Below are 14406 nucleotides of genomic sequence, written 5' to 3'. Positions count from 1 at the left end.
AAATTTTTGCATTATTGCGAATTGAAACTTCAAAAAGGTACAAAATACCTACTTAAAATACCTTTCATTTAGATTATCACAAGTGGTGACATAATTAAAAATTTTCAGGGGTTTGGTTGTATATGAAACGTGCTGTAAATTGCTGTTGTGTGAGATGTTATATCCAAAGTTGCGGGTTTAAAAGAACACCTTAAAACATTTCACTTGAATTCGTTTTTTGTTTGAATTTCCACCCTAAAACTTTTTGATTTTTTACTGTTGAGTCTTCTTATTTTATTATTTTTTCTTATTTCTTCTTACTTTTCCGTTGACCTGTTTTTCTATATTCATTTTTGTTGCAATTAGATCAGTCTTAGTCTGTTTTCTCATTTTTTTGTTTTTTTTTAATTGCTTCTTTCATTTTTTTGTATGCACTTCGGGCTAGTTCTGTTGTAAATTCTTTTAATTTTTGTGTCTATGTTATGTTTATACTATAGTCCTTCTACTGCTTCTCTTGCTTTGTTTTCTTCCCAGTTCTCTAAGTTTGTTTTTATTTAGGATTACTAACTACTCCACTTCCGTATTCTGGATTTGTAAATTTTTAGTTTTAGTTCTTTGTTTAGTTTGTTGTTTCTGTTGGTTCCCTGTGTCTTCTTTTCTACTAAATACTTAAAGTAGTTCTGGCATTTTATTTCTGCCTTATTGATATTTACTTTCTGTGTAGAATTTTCTTTACGTTCTTTGTGTTCTTGGTTCAAGTAAGAGTTTATATTTTCTCTCGATTGATCTATTCTCCATTTCAGCTTTTCTTCCGTATTTTTTTGTTTTCATTTACTTTCACGTAATACCTTCTGCACTTCTGATTTACAAGTTTTAATGCAGTAAAATTTACGATTAAGTAGAGTATATTTATTACTTACTGTGCATTTATTATTATTTTTTACTGTGGAATTATTATTTTTACTGTGCATTTATTATTTTACTGTGTATTTATTGTCTTTACTGGTCAAAAATACTTGTCGTTTAAATAAAAGACTGTGCATTTAATTTGTACCGAAAAAAAATTGCTGTGAAGTAGGTGGCTGAAAGCGAAGATTTTTCTACTAAGTAGTTTTTTCTTTAAAATGACCTTTTTCCATCTTCTTTTTTTTTCTTCTTAAAGTTTGAACAAAATCATTGATTTTGCATTTGTTATCTAAAATAGTAAAAATGATTACATCCTTAGCTGAACTTTTGTAAAATAGTTGAGCTCATCTCTCAAATCCTTTTCATGAAAAGTTCAGCTTATTATTATAATATTATTACAATAATCTCAGTGAGTTGAATACATAATTCAATGGCTTTTTGATGCAAATTATTTGGATTCAGCAAGTCTTTGAGATAGACCAAAATTTGTGGAATCGGAACACTTGGAAAAGCCAACAATTTTATAAATTTCTTAACGCTTTCGATAGTTTGGAGATAAGTTAGTTAGGAATAAAAATAGGTAAATGAATTCAGACAATGGGGAAGGGAATTAAAGTCATGAAATTATTGTTTCATATTTTAACTAGTCTTATTCTTCACCTTGTAGTGCTTTTTTTGATGAATTTAGCGATGACTGAATCATGAAACGTTTTACCAAATAGCAGCGAATAAACTTGATTGTCGAATGCACTTTGCCCGAGAAAAAAACTAAAAGAGACGAGTACATTATCCGGCAGTGGGTTATTGCGGTAATGCAGATGAGACAATTGGGGTTAGCGCTCGTTGCATGTAATGGATAAAAAATTTCAATTGCGTTTGAACCGTGCACGTCCCGTGCATGCGATAGTTGCACAATTTTCATCAAAAACGTGACTTATTAAGCCGGGATTTGGCAGTCCTTTCGGGATATTTGTACTTGGCCACAAGTAACGTAATGCTATTAGGCGTAATTACGACATCCAATATCCAACCCGGCACGAGGAGAGCCGTTCTATTGTGGTCGCTGGCGCTAATAAACATTTCTATAATCAATATTCAAACCACCATGCACAGTTGACTTTCTGCCGAATTTCTGTTTGTTTTTTCCGAGTCGTCTCGATCAGGAATTCCAGTCGAGCGTCCCGATGGCTCATAAATTTTCACTTTTCTATCAGCTTCTATTATGCACTAAAATCTAATAACGTTGCCAGTGGAAGAGCTCCAGTGCCTGGCGGTATGGAAAGAAGGTAGTTCGAGGTATTTAGTAGGCAAAGTGCACCACAACCATGCGACGTCCAACGAGGACCGTTTCAGATGCTTTGTGTATGAAAAGGCATCACCGGCGTCGGAAGCTTTGGATGGTGTCGATTATAGAGTCGCACAAAGCGGAGACGCGACCTGTAATGGACTCTTCAGTGCCACCGAGGGAAGCAGGACTATGATTCTTAAAAGAGGTGAGTCCCTGAATACGAATTGTGACTATTTTCAACTTGCACTAGTTCCTCACGCGTTTATTATTTTTTCAATTGAAGTACTAAATACAAATTGTTTTCTTGTTGAGAAGTGTTGTGGATTTTGTTGTAGTATTCCTAGACAACAGTTTCATCTGGCAGCAGTTTGTGCTTATCGTTCACCTGTTGTGACCTATTAAAGCGTATTCGTATGAGTAAAAACATTATGATTTGGAGTGACTAGAATATAGACAATATATCGACAATATACAGGGTTATTCACATAAGACTCCGAGCTTGAACAGGTAAAAATGCAACTTTCTTAAACATGCAAGTCTAGATTCTAAAGTAGAAAGACAAATTATAAAGTCAAGCAGATATTACGACATAATTACGACATCATATCAGAAATCCAATTAGGTTTATAATATATATTTTGTGTTCCATTTTTTAATTTTTTACGTGGTCTTATGACAATAACCCTGTATATTTAGTTCATTTTTCATTGACGCAATGCAAAAATATTTTTGAATCAAATTTCAAATTGTTTTTTATCATTTCGATACTGCTATCAGTGATGACTGATGATCGAAAAGACTTCGAAACATTGGATAAGTCAGGAATAATAACACCAATAAATAACCTACATGATATCTCTTTGTTACGTAAATCAAGAAATAATTGTCAACTAATAATTAACTAGATATATAAAGCGAAAAAAAAAGTTGCAAACAACTTATACATGACAGAAAAACAGCATCCACTGATTACCACCCACATCCTAAGGAAATTTAAAGCTGTTTGAAATAATATATTTGTTATATTATTATATTATATTTATTATATTATATTATAAATAAATCAAAGAAAGACCCATAGTACTATGACACCATTAAGACCAAGTGGTCAAGAAATAGAAAAATTTCGCCTTTCGATAGCAGATCTTTTTTTTCAATAACCACTAGCAAAATATTCGATAATAAACTCATTTTGAATAATTATAATAATTATAATTATTCACAATGAGTTTGTTATCGGATAAACATGAATAACATGGGAACACGTAATTACACAAATATATTTCTACTACTTTCTGACCCCTTTATGATGAAGTACAGTCGAGAGCGTTAAATATTGGTCATCAATGTTAACCAGTGAAACATTTACAAACTTTTTGGAAGTTATAATTAGCTGAAAACGATGATCTAAGCACTACGACTTTATCTTCTTAAAAACGGTAAAACACGCTGTAGAATGGCTTATACTTGCCGAAAACGACGATTAAATAACAGTTTACTTAAAAGCAATTGATTTTGAAAAGCAATTATTATTCTTATTATTATTATTAATATTATTAAAAATCTCAAAACATGTTCGCAAAAACCTAAAGTCGCATTATTTCGACTATTTAAACATCAGTGAAAATACTTGATTTTGGGCGATTACTTGCTTAACAACAAAACTCACTGTCAAAAAGATTAAATCGCTTTTGGCGATAATTTGATCATTAGTTTTGTTAAAATTTTTTGATTTGAAAAGATGATTCTTTGTTCAAAAATGTCAAAACACGCCATCCAAACCTAAAAGGTAACTATAATGCCTATTTTTGAACCTGCTTCTGAAATTATTAAAAGAAATTAAATTAAAAGATCGAGCAAATATTTATTTGAGCGTAGGACCCTTGGTTCCGTTGTTAGGTCAGCTAATTTAAGGAGAGGGTTGCAGCCATAAAAATGAAAAAAGTAAATTTTGTTAACAAATAACCCAGCATATTGTTGATAGTAAAAGCAAAACTTTAGTTTTAACACTTTTAGTCTTAACAAGCAATTGTCCTTACACAAATGTGAGATATCACGATTTGCAGTTCAATTCCCTTTGCAGGTTAAAACGACAAAAAAGGCGTTTACCCCATCACATACAGTCAAGCAAAATGGATACCTAATTTCATTTCATTGTAGCAAATCTGTCATAGTACGAGGAGCACCTCAAGGATCTCTATTGGGGCCTCTGCTGTTTCTGGTTTATGTTGACAACATGTCTTTTCTTCAAAATAGTGTCATTTTTCAGTCTGATGGTGATACAAGCTAAATTGAAAAAGCTATGTTACTTTTTGTGCTGATTCAAGCACTAATACTATCATTAAAATGAATGAATGATGTCACCTAAATCAACTCATGTTTACTTCACTAAAACGAAAACTGTTTTATTATTTGATAGTAATTCCAAAAGAAATGAGTTTTTGGGTATAAAATATAAAGGTTTAATAATACAAATAGTGATCATTGATTACACAATATTTTTACCTTTAAATTAAAAACTGGAGAAATCATGTTGCCAAAATTTTGGCTAAACTTTATTAACTCTTTGTTTTTTTAAATGACCAAGTGTTTATCATATGAAGCACTGGGGATATTATTATACTCATGTCCAATCTGTCATAAATTATGGTGTAATGTTTTGGAAAAATTACACCTATGCACATAGAATTTTATTAGGTATGTCATTAAAAATGAGATCGATGTTAGACTTAAAATTGTGTCGTCGTGAGTGTTCTCAAAACGGTTATAAATTTGTAAAATATGCTGCAATCTCATGATCATCTTATTTTTCTTATTGAGAATTGGATCATGTGTGTAAATACAACGTATACAAGAAATATTTGAAATTACAGACTGATCCAGAACAACTGAGTCTGTTGGCAACACTCAGCATTTCAGTCTCTGGTATTCAACAGAATACGGAGATAAACGAGTTTAACAGAAATTTTTAAACTAAAAGATGCTTTAGTTCCCTCTGTAAGAACTGTAATGGATGACTAAAAGAGTTTTGAATTAAAAATGTAGTACTAACACATCAGAGCTTAGTGCAAACACAACTAAATTTAAAAAATATTTATAAGCAATAATTACAAATTTGCGCACTGTGCCATCTTTAGTATCAAAAGGCTGCGAATACGGTTAAAGATACCAAAAAAGTCTTAAGAACAGAGTTATAAAGAATTAAATTTCTTACAAAAATGACAAAAACACTTGTCTCTATCTTCAGCGATTTAGATTTAAATTAATTTCCCATTATTTCACTCCAGTTTGCTTTGTATCTTCAACGATATATAGCGCAAAATAATTTTATTATTTTTCTTCGTCATGTTTCTCGTGAAAATTTTAGTGGTCAGTTTTTATCAGCCTATGAGCTTAAGAATGTAAGGCTAAACATTTCTGCATTTTGTCTCAAACATCAATTAATAAGCTAGTTAAAAATTAATTAATTAATTAATTAATTAATTAATAGTAAAGGATTTAGACCCGAGACGGTCAACGCCTTGAAACATAGGTATTATAATTTTTTGAGGACAGAAAAGGAGCGTTTTTGTATCGCGTGCCGTCTCCTAGTGTTTAGTTCCCCAAAGTCGCCTGTTTATAATTTTTTCAAGCAGTCACTCGTGTGGAGAAACTTATTAAAATGCGCCACTTTACCATTACTTGATTAAATTTTGCATTCCGAAATATCCCCTTTACGGGTGAAATTCACAAAATCCGGAATTTGTCTCAGTTGTAGTCGGGCTAATTTCTCTCCGGCGTAACATCAGTGATTTGAATTTTTCCAGCTCCCTCGTTGAATAAGTGCCGTTTCCCTTCCTGGGTGGTAAATTATATCCACTGGCACACTTTGGATTACTCGGCAACTTACAATTTTCATCATAGGAACTCCACCCTCAGGATAACCAATTCATCCGGACTCGAAATGAAAGTCGTCTGTGCCCAGCTGAAACCTTCGTCGAGGGATGAAAACTCCGTCGTGCTTCTGACACATTTCACAATGGGATGGTACGCGGGCGCTGCTTGTTTGGGAAATATGACGTAATTGATTTATTGCAGCCAAAGCGGATTCACTTGTATGTCGTTCTACAAGCGCGACAAGCACGTCATGGAGGTCCAGATAGGCGCGCACACCAAACGACAAGAGGAAGCCTGCAATCCTGCTTACTTCAACAGGACCAATTTGCCATACGTCACGCTAGTCAGTGAGTACCGCAACGTCAATCACACTAATTGTGACGAACACAAATCCGGTCGATAACGCGTCTCGTTGCTTTATTTGATTATGCAGTTAATGCAAATTTGCCGCATAATCACGCGCCAAATTGCAAACCGAAATTAAACCCGACAACTATTCACCAAAATAAAACGCATTGTTCCGCTCTCACAATGAAGAATATCGCGGTAGGAAATGTGCATCTCTGATGCGACCTCCATCAACTCCTCCAAATAACTTCCGCCTTTTTAAGCCCGTTTGATCTATTTCCGCCACCCCAACCAGATGCTATTAGCTCAGCGGGCGGCAATATTGCCGTTAATTGTTAACATGTGTCACACCAACTGTCATTAATAATTTTCTAACGACTCTTTCTTGGTGGTCCGCCACCATTTGCCAAGCGAACGAAACGTTTAAAATAAGCGCGTGCCAAAGAAACATACAACTGCCACAACTTTGTTTTTGCAGCATTCGCCGACGTTCGTGACTTATTGGCGCAACTTTTAATTTTCATTCGGAAAAAGAAACGGCACTCGCTCTATAAACGTTAAAAACTTCAACGTAAATTAAAATTTAAAGGATCTAGTCCGTTAAGTAGAGGCTATTTTAGTGTTCACATTTCGAGAGATCAGACCACCGCTTCTTTAGTAAGAACTCGATGATTAATAGTTTGTAAACTTTTACTAGTTTTACTCATAATAACTTAGTAATGTGCCTTTCATATTGCGGGAAATACGTCATTACAATGCTCAGTCAGAAAACAGATATTTTATTCTTCAGCCAAATAAGATAACACAGAAACTTCTTGGGTAATGAATAGTACAGCAACTGGGTATTAGTTGACTATCGGCGATGCTAGCTACAAATATCAGTTTGACGCCCTTAAATGTATTTTTTAAATACTGTATTGTGACTTCCTTTCCTTTATGTGTGAAATCTACAGGGTGTATAAGTTACAAGAAGTGTAGAACGTGAAGTTGAGGCGTTGCTTTTGACAGGAGATAGCTCGCATTGTTCTTACGAGTTTTGGCCTAAAACACCTTAGTAAAATGTTAATGGTAATGTCACATACGCACGGCCGAGTCAAGTCGATGTGCAATGGTACACGGGCGGCCACTTACAGGGGCGGTCGCCGACCTGCCACCTTTAAAATAATTAGAAAGAAATGGTCTAGCTGTTCCTGCGTTTTTTTACTTTTGGAAACATATTTGTCTATCCAAAGTTTTTTTTCTAAGAAACATTCAACAATAATTATTTCTTGTGTCATAATCGTTTTTTTTTTTCACGAATGCGTTCTTGTTCGTGAAATTAAACGCCAGAATGCTATCAAAAGGATTAATGAATACAGCTGATCTTCTTTTTTTTTGGGAGCACAAAATTTATAAAGTATAAATAATCAAAATAATATCCACTATAATAACTAGAGAACAGCGGTTTCCATAGTTCATTCAGTTTTTTTAAACTGTTTATTACGTAATAAATACGACAAAGCTATGATAATATACTATAAACAATAATGAACTATTTGGTAACAGGAAAATATTTATTTATATTTAATTTAATCGTTTCATTTCAAATCTCTGATTTTTCTCAGAATTTTTTTTCGAATGCTTTTAAACGGCTGCAGTTTCATCTCTTCATCTATTCCCTCTTCTAAGCCCCTTATAATTTCATATTTCTATATCTCTCAATTATTGTCAGAACTCGTCATTTTGTAAATTTATTTATGATGAAAAATGAAGTAAAAGAAATACTAATTATCACTAATTGCCAAATTTGTTCTCAACACATAGAAGGAATAAATGTAAGTGAATACAAAAGTTTTAAATCGCAAAAAAATCAGGAAAATCAAAAGAGCACAGGCAAAAGGTTCATTCAACGTAGTTACAAATTTGTATCTCCAATAGTTTTTTGATACACCATTCTCTTTCTTTATTTAAAGTAGGTTTTAGTAAAACGTCCAACCATAAACATGACAACTTGTTTAGACCTTTTGCAAAACTAAGTAAAAACGTTTTTCAAACATTCAGTTAACCGACAAATTGTGAAGCCAAGAAATAAAACAAAGCAATTGTGTTATGGAAATGAGAACAAACCAGTAACAGATTCTAAAAATTATTTTAAAAGTCACGTCTTTTGTTTAGTGTTATCAGGTCTCAATCAGTATCAGCATTTTCCACTATTTATTATTACTGTTGATATTAGCTATTTCTGCTTGTGTGGAAAGAACCTTTTCAAAATTAAAAACTAAAAAATTATCTATCAAAATCGATTTAATAATCTTCTTAATTTCTTACTACTTCAGTGGAAAGAGAAATACCCAATTATATACCCAATTATACGGACTGTATATAAAAGAGTATAGGAACTCAGGTGGTTCTGGTATTTGAATTTGCCGCATTTAATTATTTTATAAATTTGATATTTATGAAATTTTAAATTTTTCATATACTAACATTATTTGTTTTTTCTGGAAAGAAGCGGGAAACTTTTAATACCTACTACGATTCTACATTCATTTATAGACAGATTGTACTTTAGAAAAAGTATTTGCTTAGAGTAAAGTAATGTGAATTTATTCTGTAAATTACACAGGGTAAATACAGGGTGTATCATAAATGCGTGTCTTAATTTTAACAGGGAACATATTTTAACAAATAAAACATTTTTTCTATTTGTAATTTCTTAGTAAAAAATTCGCAGATTTACTTAAAATTTGGAAAAAGATAACATACTGAAACGTCTACCCGCCTATGGGTACAAAAGAAAGGAGCAAAACAGTGGAAATTATAAATAAGAATTTCGCAAAATGTTATACAGCGTGATTCTTAAATAGACCAACAAATTTCTACCCAAGGTAGTATCAAATGAGTACATGCTGGTAAAAATTGTAAAAAAATTCTTGTGTCACCGTTTTCGAAATAATTTTTTAAGTTATGTTGGAGATAATGCGTACGCCACTGATATGGTCGTAAGTAACAGTTAGTAGAGAGCATGATATAAGATTTAAGAATCACGCTGTATAGAAAAGTTGTTGTATTTGATAAGTTTTATTACGTGTTAAAATTAAGACACGTATTTCTGATACACCCTGTATTACGTATGTAAATACTCAACAGCTGATGTACTTGTACAAAATTTAAATATTCTAGTCATTTTTGTAAATAATCTTTTATACAAAAAGCCTCCACATGTTTTTCTAATTCCACCCTATGACATATGGTGGAGGCGCCGGGTCAGGTCAGAATAGTTAGAAAGCTACTTACATATTTTGTTAGACGATTAAATTACTTAAAAAACACAGGTCACTATTAACAACCAACTAAGACGAGGACGAACCAAAATGATACAAACAGGACTAAGCTCCGCTCCCCAATATTTTGCGTTTTTATTATGTTTCGAGAAACTGAGTCGACAGTATTCATGATGTTTGATTGGTATACTTATGAAACGACATCGCAACCGAGATGTTTTTTAAACATAATTTTTGTTATGGAATATTAAGTAAGGATAAGCAATGTTATCAACATGCCCCTTTGGCTTTCAGAGAGAGTCTGCAAAATAATAAAAAATAATAGTAAAAATCATTGAAAATCTTGTATCCATAATTTTTTTGAAGCGATAATCATAGACAGGACAAGACTCGAAATGTTAGAAAACTACCAAAAATTATCTCCGTTAATAAAATCATTTTACTCGGACGCTTTAAGCTAAAACTTTTAAAAATAATGCAAACTGTCACATGTCAAAAGGAACGCCTCACTTCGCGAACACCTGTATGATGGAAAAATGAAATTGTGTCCTGCCTCTATATTAACGGAGGGTGTGTTTCTACTAACTCTTGAAGTCAAACAGGCGTATTGTTTGAACATAATTTTGAGCTCCATCTCTCGTAATTTTTAATACGAATACAACGTATTGTTGGTTCGTTAGTCGTAGTTTTATTAGAAACTTTAGAGTCGTTGTCTTCAAAAAGTCCCCTTCTTACATTGATAAATAAAATTTAACTACGTAATGTGAAATTAGGGGCCACACAACAATTTTTTTCTCAAATAGCTCTTAATACAAATAAGAAATTTGAGACATTCTGTATACAGGATGCTCAAAAACTGGCGCACCAACTCAGTGGTACGTCATTGAGAAGCAAGCGCAAATTACGGGAAAAATGTTGAAAAAATTCCTAAAGTCATATTTTAAAAAATCTGGAGCTACAAAGTTATTGTGTTAACTTCTTTAGTTTTCATTATTTTTTTATGTTTTTAATGTTTCATACCAGGTAATCGTTCCGTAACAAAACGATGAATAATTATTTTTAAATTTACTATCAGATTTTAGAAGTTTTTTTAATTCAAAAAAATAAAATTCATAAAAAAAATCACAATGTGTAGATGTGCCAACACTGGGAATTATTTCCTAGGAAACTGTTTCAAAAATAATTTATTTTTATTGTTGCTCAAATTCTATTGCGATCATGACTGTTAGAGAACGTTGCCACATATCATTTATCTAAAATCCGTTATTTATTAATAACTTTAATACAAAGAATTTTTTTACTATTTTTACCTTTATATGTAACCTGTTCTCCACACACCATTGAGTTGGTGCGCCAGTTTTTGAGCACGCTGTATGATAAAAAGCTTATGATTCTGTTCTCATTCTTGGATAATCGATATTTTGAAAATACAAAGTTTTAAGAAACAACCTTTTTTAATTTAAATCTAAATATTTTAAATCTGAAAACTAATTTTAACTGAAAGGGGCATTTTTGAAAGTGATTGCCTCAGCCCTATGTGGTTTTGTTTAAATAAAAATCCACATTCTAATATTCTGCTTTCAGAGGCCATAGTTAAGTAAAAAAAATAAAAATGTTAATCAATTTGAATCATATGAATTAAGAAGAGAACAATTACAACATTCTAAAAGTTAATAGAGGAAATTTTATTTAATTTTTTTTACCGAAATTCAAGAAAATATTGAAAACTAAATTAAGTATTTAGGTTTCCAACAATCAAATAAGATATCACATAGTGATATTAAAGCGAAACTAGTAGACAGTTTTATCGTCGGATGTACACAATTTGTTAAAACACAAAAATCTCATAAAGGCAATAAATACCTTTGTTGTTCCAATTCTAGTTTATTTGTTTGGGATTAGGTATTAAATGGATAAACACTGATATTGATAACATTAACATATTAGAACACTACTTACTCATTTCAGAAAACACCATCCAACGTTGAAACATTTAATGAATAGTTAAAAACAATCGTTACTATGATTATAACATTCGTTTCTGTAGATTTATTCTTCTAATAAATTTAACTAAGGTTGGTTGTAGAAAACAGAGAGCTGAGTATTTGATTTTCACATTAGATAAGTTTCTTCTCATCATATTTTTTTTAATCGTAGTCCAAAATTTTATTTCACAAAATTTCATTTACATAAGTGAATTAATTTTTAATAAAAATTCAATTATTGTAACTTTGAAACTTTAAACGAAAATCAGTTCACAATAGATAGACTTTTCAAAGAGTTAAATAATAATTTATTGCATAATAAAAAAACTTCACTCTTTTGTATGGTCCACTAAAACTAATATTCTTTAAAAGACTGAAGGTTCTATAATAAATAAAATATTTAAAATATCTAATCAAAACATAATAAGGGTAACTTTTAAAGATCTGAAACAGCAATATACATCTAATTTCGTCTTACCAATGCTGCATAAACCTAAAAAGGTTAACATGTTAATAGGGACATTTCATTCTGAATTCGGGTTTGATTCAAATTACCTTATTGTAAATATGATCTCGATTCTTTTCTAGAAAATAACAATTATAATTTCTCTTGGCATAAAAAAGTTCTAACTATAGAAATGATCCTCGTTTGTAAATAGAAGAATACGCTTTATAACATTTGTAACAATAGATAATTATTATTTCACTTCCAAACACACACATCTAACAAAATTATTACACAAATACACCCAAGTATATGACCTTGACAAGTGAAACTCAAAATACCATATGGAATATTGAAAATGTTAAATTCGTACCGGTAATTATTTTTATTTTTATATACAGTAAATACATGGTTTCCGCTACATATCTTTTGAGCAGCTCCAAAACATTCATATAATATGAAAAAACTATGTATATGCAAGTAAATCTTGTATTTTTTCGTATACTTCCCGAAAATTTACTGTGGTATTAAGGCAACTTTCAACCTCATCACTAACATTTTCATCAATCTTTTGTCACATTTTCCTAAAAAAAATTTTTTACACGCACTGATATTTCATTCTAGATTTCCGGTAATCATAACAAACAATCCAGTTATTCAGTACGTCTTTCAGCAAAATTCCATTTCTTACAAAAAAAAAATAATTTCAGCGACCAGTCCCGAGACGCGGGCCTGTCCCTACACTGGCAAATTCGAAGTTAGCAACTTGATCAGAAGCGAGAATTCCCATCAACCGGACTCTCGTTATTACGACAACAACTATTACGTTAACAAGTTCCCCAGGTCGGTCCGCGGAGACTCCGACCATATGAAGCGAATCAAGAGGCTGGACCAAAATCTGGACTGTGACAGCAACGGCTTCACCAGTCTCGTTATCGGCTGCAATTCCATCGATACGATGGAATTTCGAGCACAGTGCTCTTCACCAGACATCATCACCTGTAAGTAACCGCCCTCTTAAGGCTGGCGTTCTGTGGAGTATAAAGCATACGGCAAAAACAGGCATTCAATAAATACGAACCGATTTGAGTTTGACGAAGCTAAATGAATTTTTGATAACAGCATGTAAAAGATGATTCTTTTCTTCGCGGGTCGACATATTTTTTGTCGCCAATAAGGTTTTACAAATACAAAATAAATCGGGTTGGAAATTATTGAAAAAATGAACTTTATCATTTATTTCTAAGCAGTTTACTAAAAAAATTTGAAGTCGCTTAACACACACATTTTCATATCTTATCGAATATTCTGAAGGCGCGTTATTTGTGTCCTTCAAACCCAGTTAAAAACATGCAAGTGCCACTTAGCTCAGGCACATTTTGTGTACTTTTTTCCGCTTGATCCGTTCAACAACTGTCCAATAGAATTGTCCTGTTCCATAATCATAACAAATTTGAAAACAAATGTGAGCCACTTTCGACTAAGACCTGGCCTTCGAAGAAATCAACGTTTTTGTCTTTTGAATAGCGCCTTTTAAAAGTGAATATGTTTTAACAAAAAAAAATAAAAAGACAAAAATTGGTTTCTTTGTAATGGTCTTAAAATTGCCAAAACAAATCTAGTGATTATGTTATATCTATAAAAGAACTGTTTAGGGGATACGTTACAGTTGTTCATATACGGAAAAATAATAAACCACGCAATAACTTTTTTTGTTAAGTTTATTGGCCGATTGTACGGTCTCTCATGATCATAATCAATTTTAATTTATTTAAATGATTTTTCGGCTTTTTTATATAGGAATTTCGTAAAATAAAGTGTTTTTGAGTGAAAAGCTCCCGATAAAAAGTAATTTAAGCTTAAATTTATATTTTTTTGACCCGTTTGAACAAAATCTTGTACATTCAAAAACGTTAAAACGTTAAAAAACGCAATTCTTGACTTAATTTTACTATATTATTAATTTTTATTAATATTGCAAAATAATTGCTTTCCTGAATTTATTTCACAATTTCGCCAACAAAGATGATCTTTTAGCTCAAAAACGATTTAAAGCGCTCGAGAAATAAAAACTTTTACCAATTTTGACCTACTTTCTTGATTTTTCGGCTTATTTTGGACGAAATTACGAAAAATTGCGTAAAAAATTGCGGTTTTAACTCAACAACGCCAAAAAAGGCAAATGTAAAGCCATTTTAGAGCTTCGCCAGTCGAAGACAACAGCAAATAGCACAATACTCCCAATGTACCAGTTACGTCAATTGAAAAATCGGTAACTTGGTCATTTTTAAAAATTTGGAAATCTATTTTTGGGCG

The 14406-nt window shown here is 31.9% G+C and overlaps 1 protein-coding gene across 3 annotated transcripts in view; it reads left to right on the top strand.

Annotated features, from left to right (window-relative positions):
• The window catches only part of LOC655640 (uncharacterized), a 145874-nt gene that overhangs the window by 124382 nt on the left and 7086 nt on the right, over positions 1–14406 (top strand). For all 3 annotated transcript variants that reach the window (XM_008201460.3, XM_015983760.2, XM_008201459.3), the window contains 4 exons: positions 2136–2378; positions 5980–6199; positions 6251–6396; positions 12801–13091. In XM_008201460.3, coding sequence (XP_008199682.1) covers positions 2136–2378; positions 5980–6199; positions 6251–6396; positions 12801–13091 — 900 coding nt within the window. The remainder of the gene's footprint in view (positions 1–2135; positions 2379–5979; positions 6200–6250; positions 6397–12800; positions 13092–14406) is intronic.

The sequence above is a fragment of the Tribolium castaneum genome, chromosome 2 (assembly GCF_031307605.1).
Source record: "Tribolium castaneum strain GA2 chromosome 2, icTriCast1.1, whole genome shotgun sequence".
Classification (NCBI taxonomy): domain Eukaryota; kingdom Metazoa; phylum Arthropoda; class Insecta; order Coleoptera; family Tenebrionidae; genus Tribolium; species Tribolium castaneum.
The sequence above is the reverse complement of the archived record's forward strand: the minus strand, read 5'-3'. Positions and strand labels throughout refer to the sequence as shown.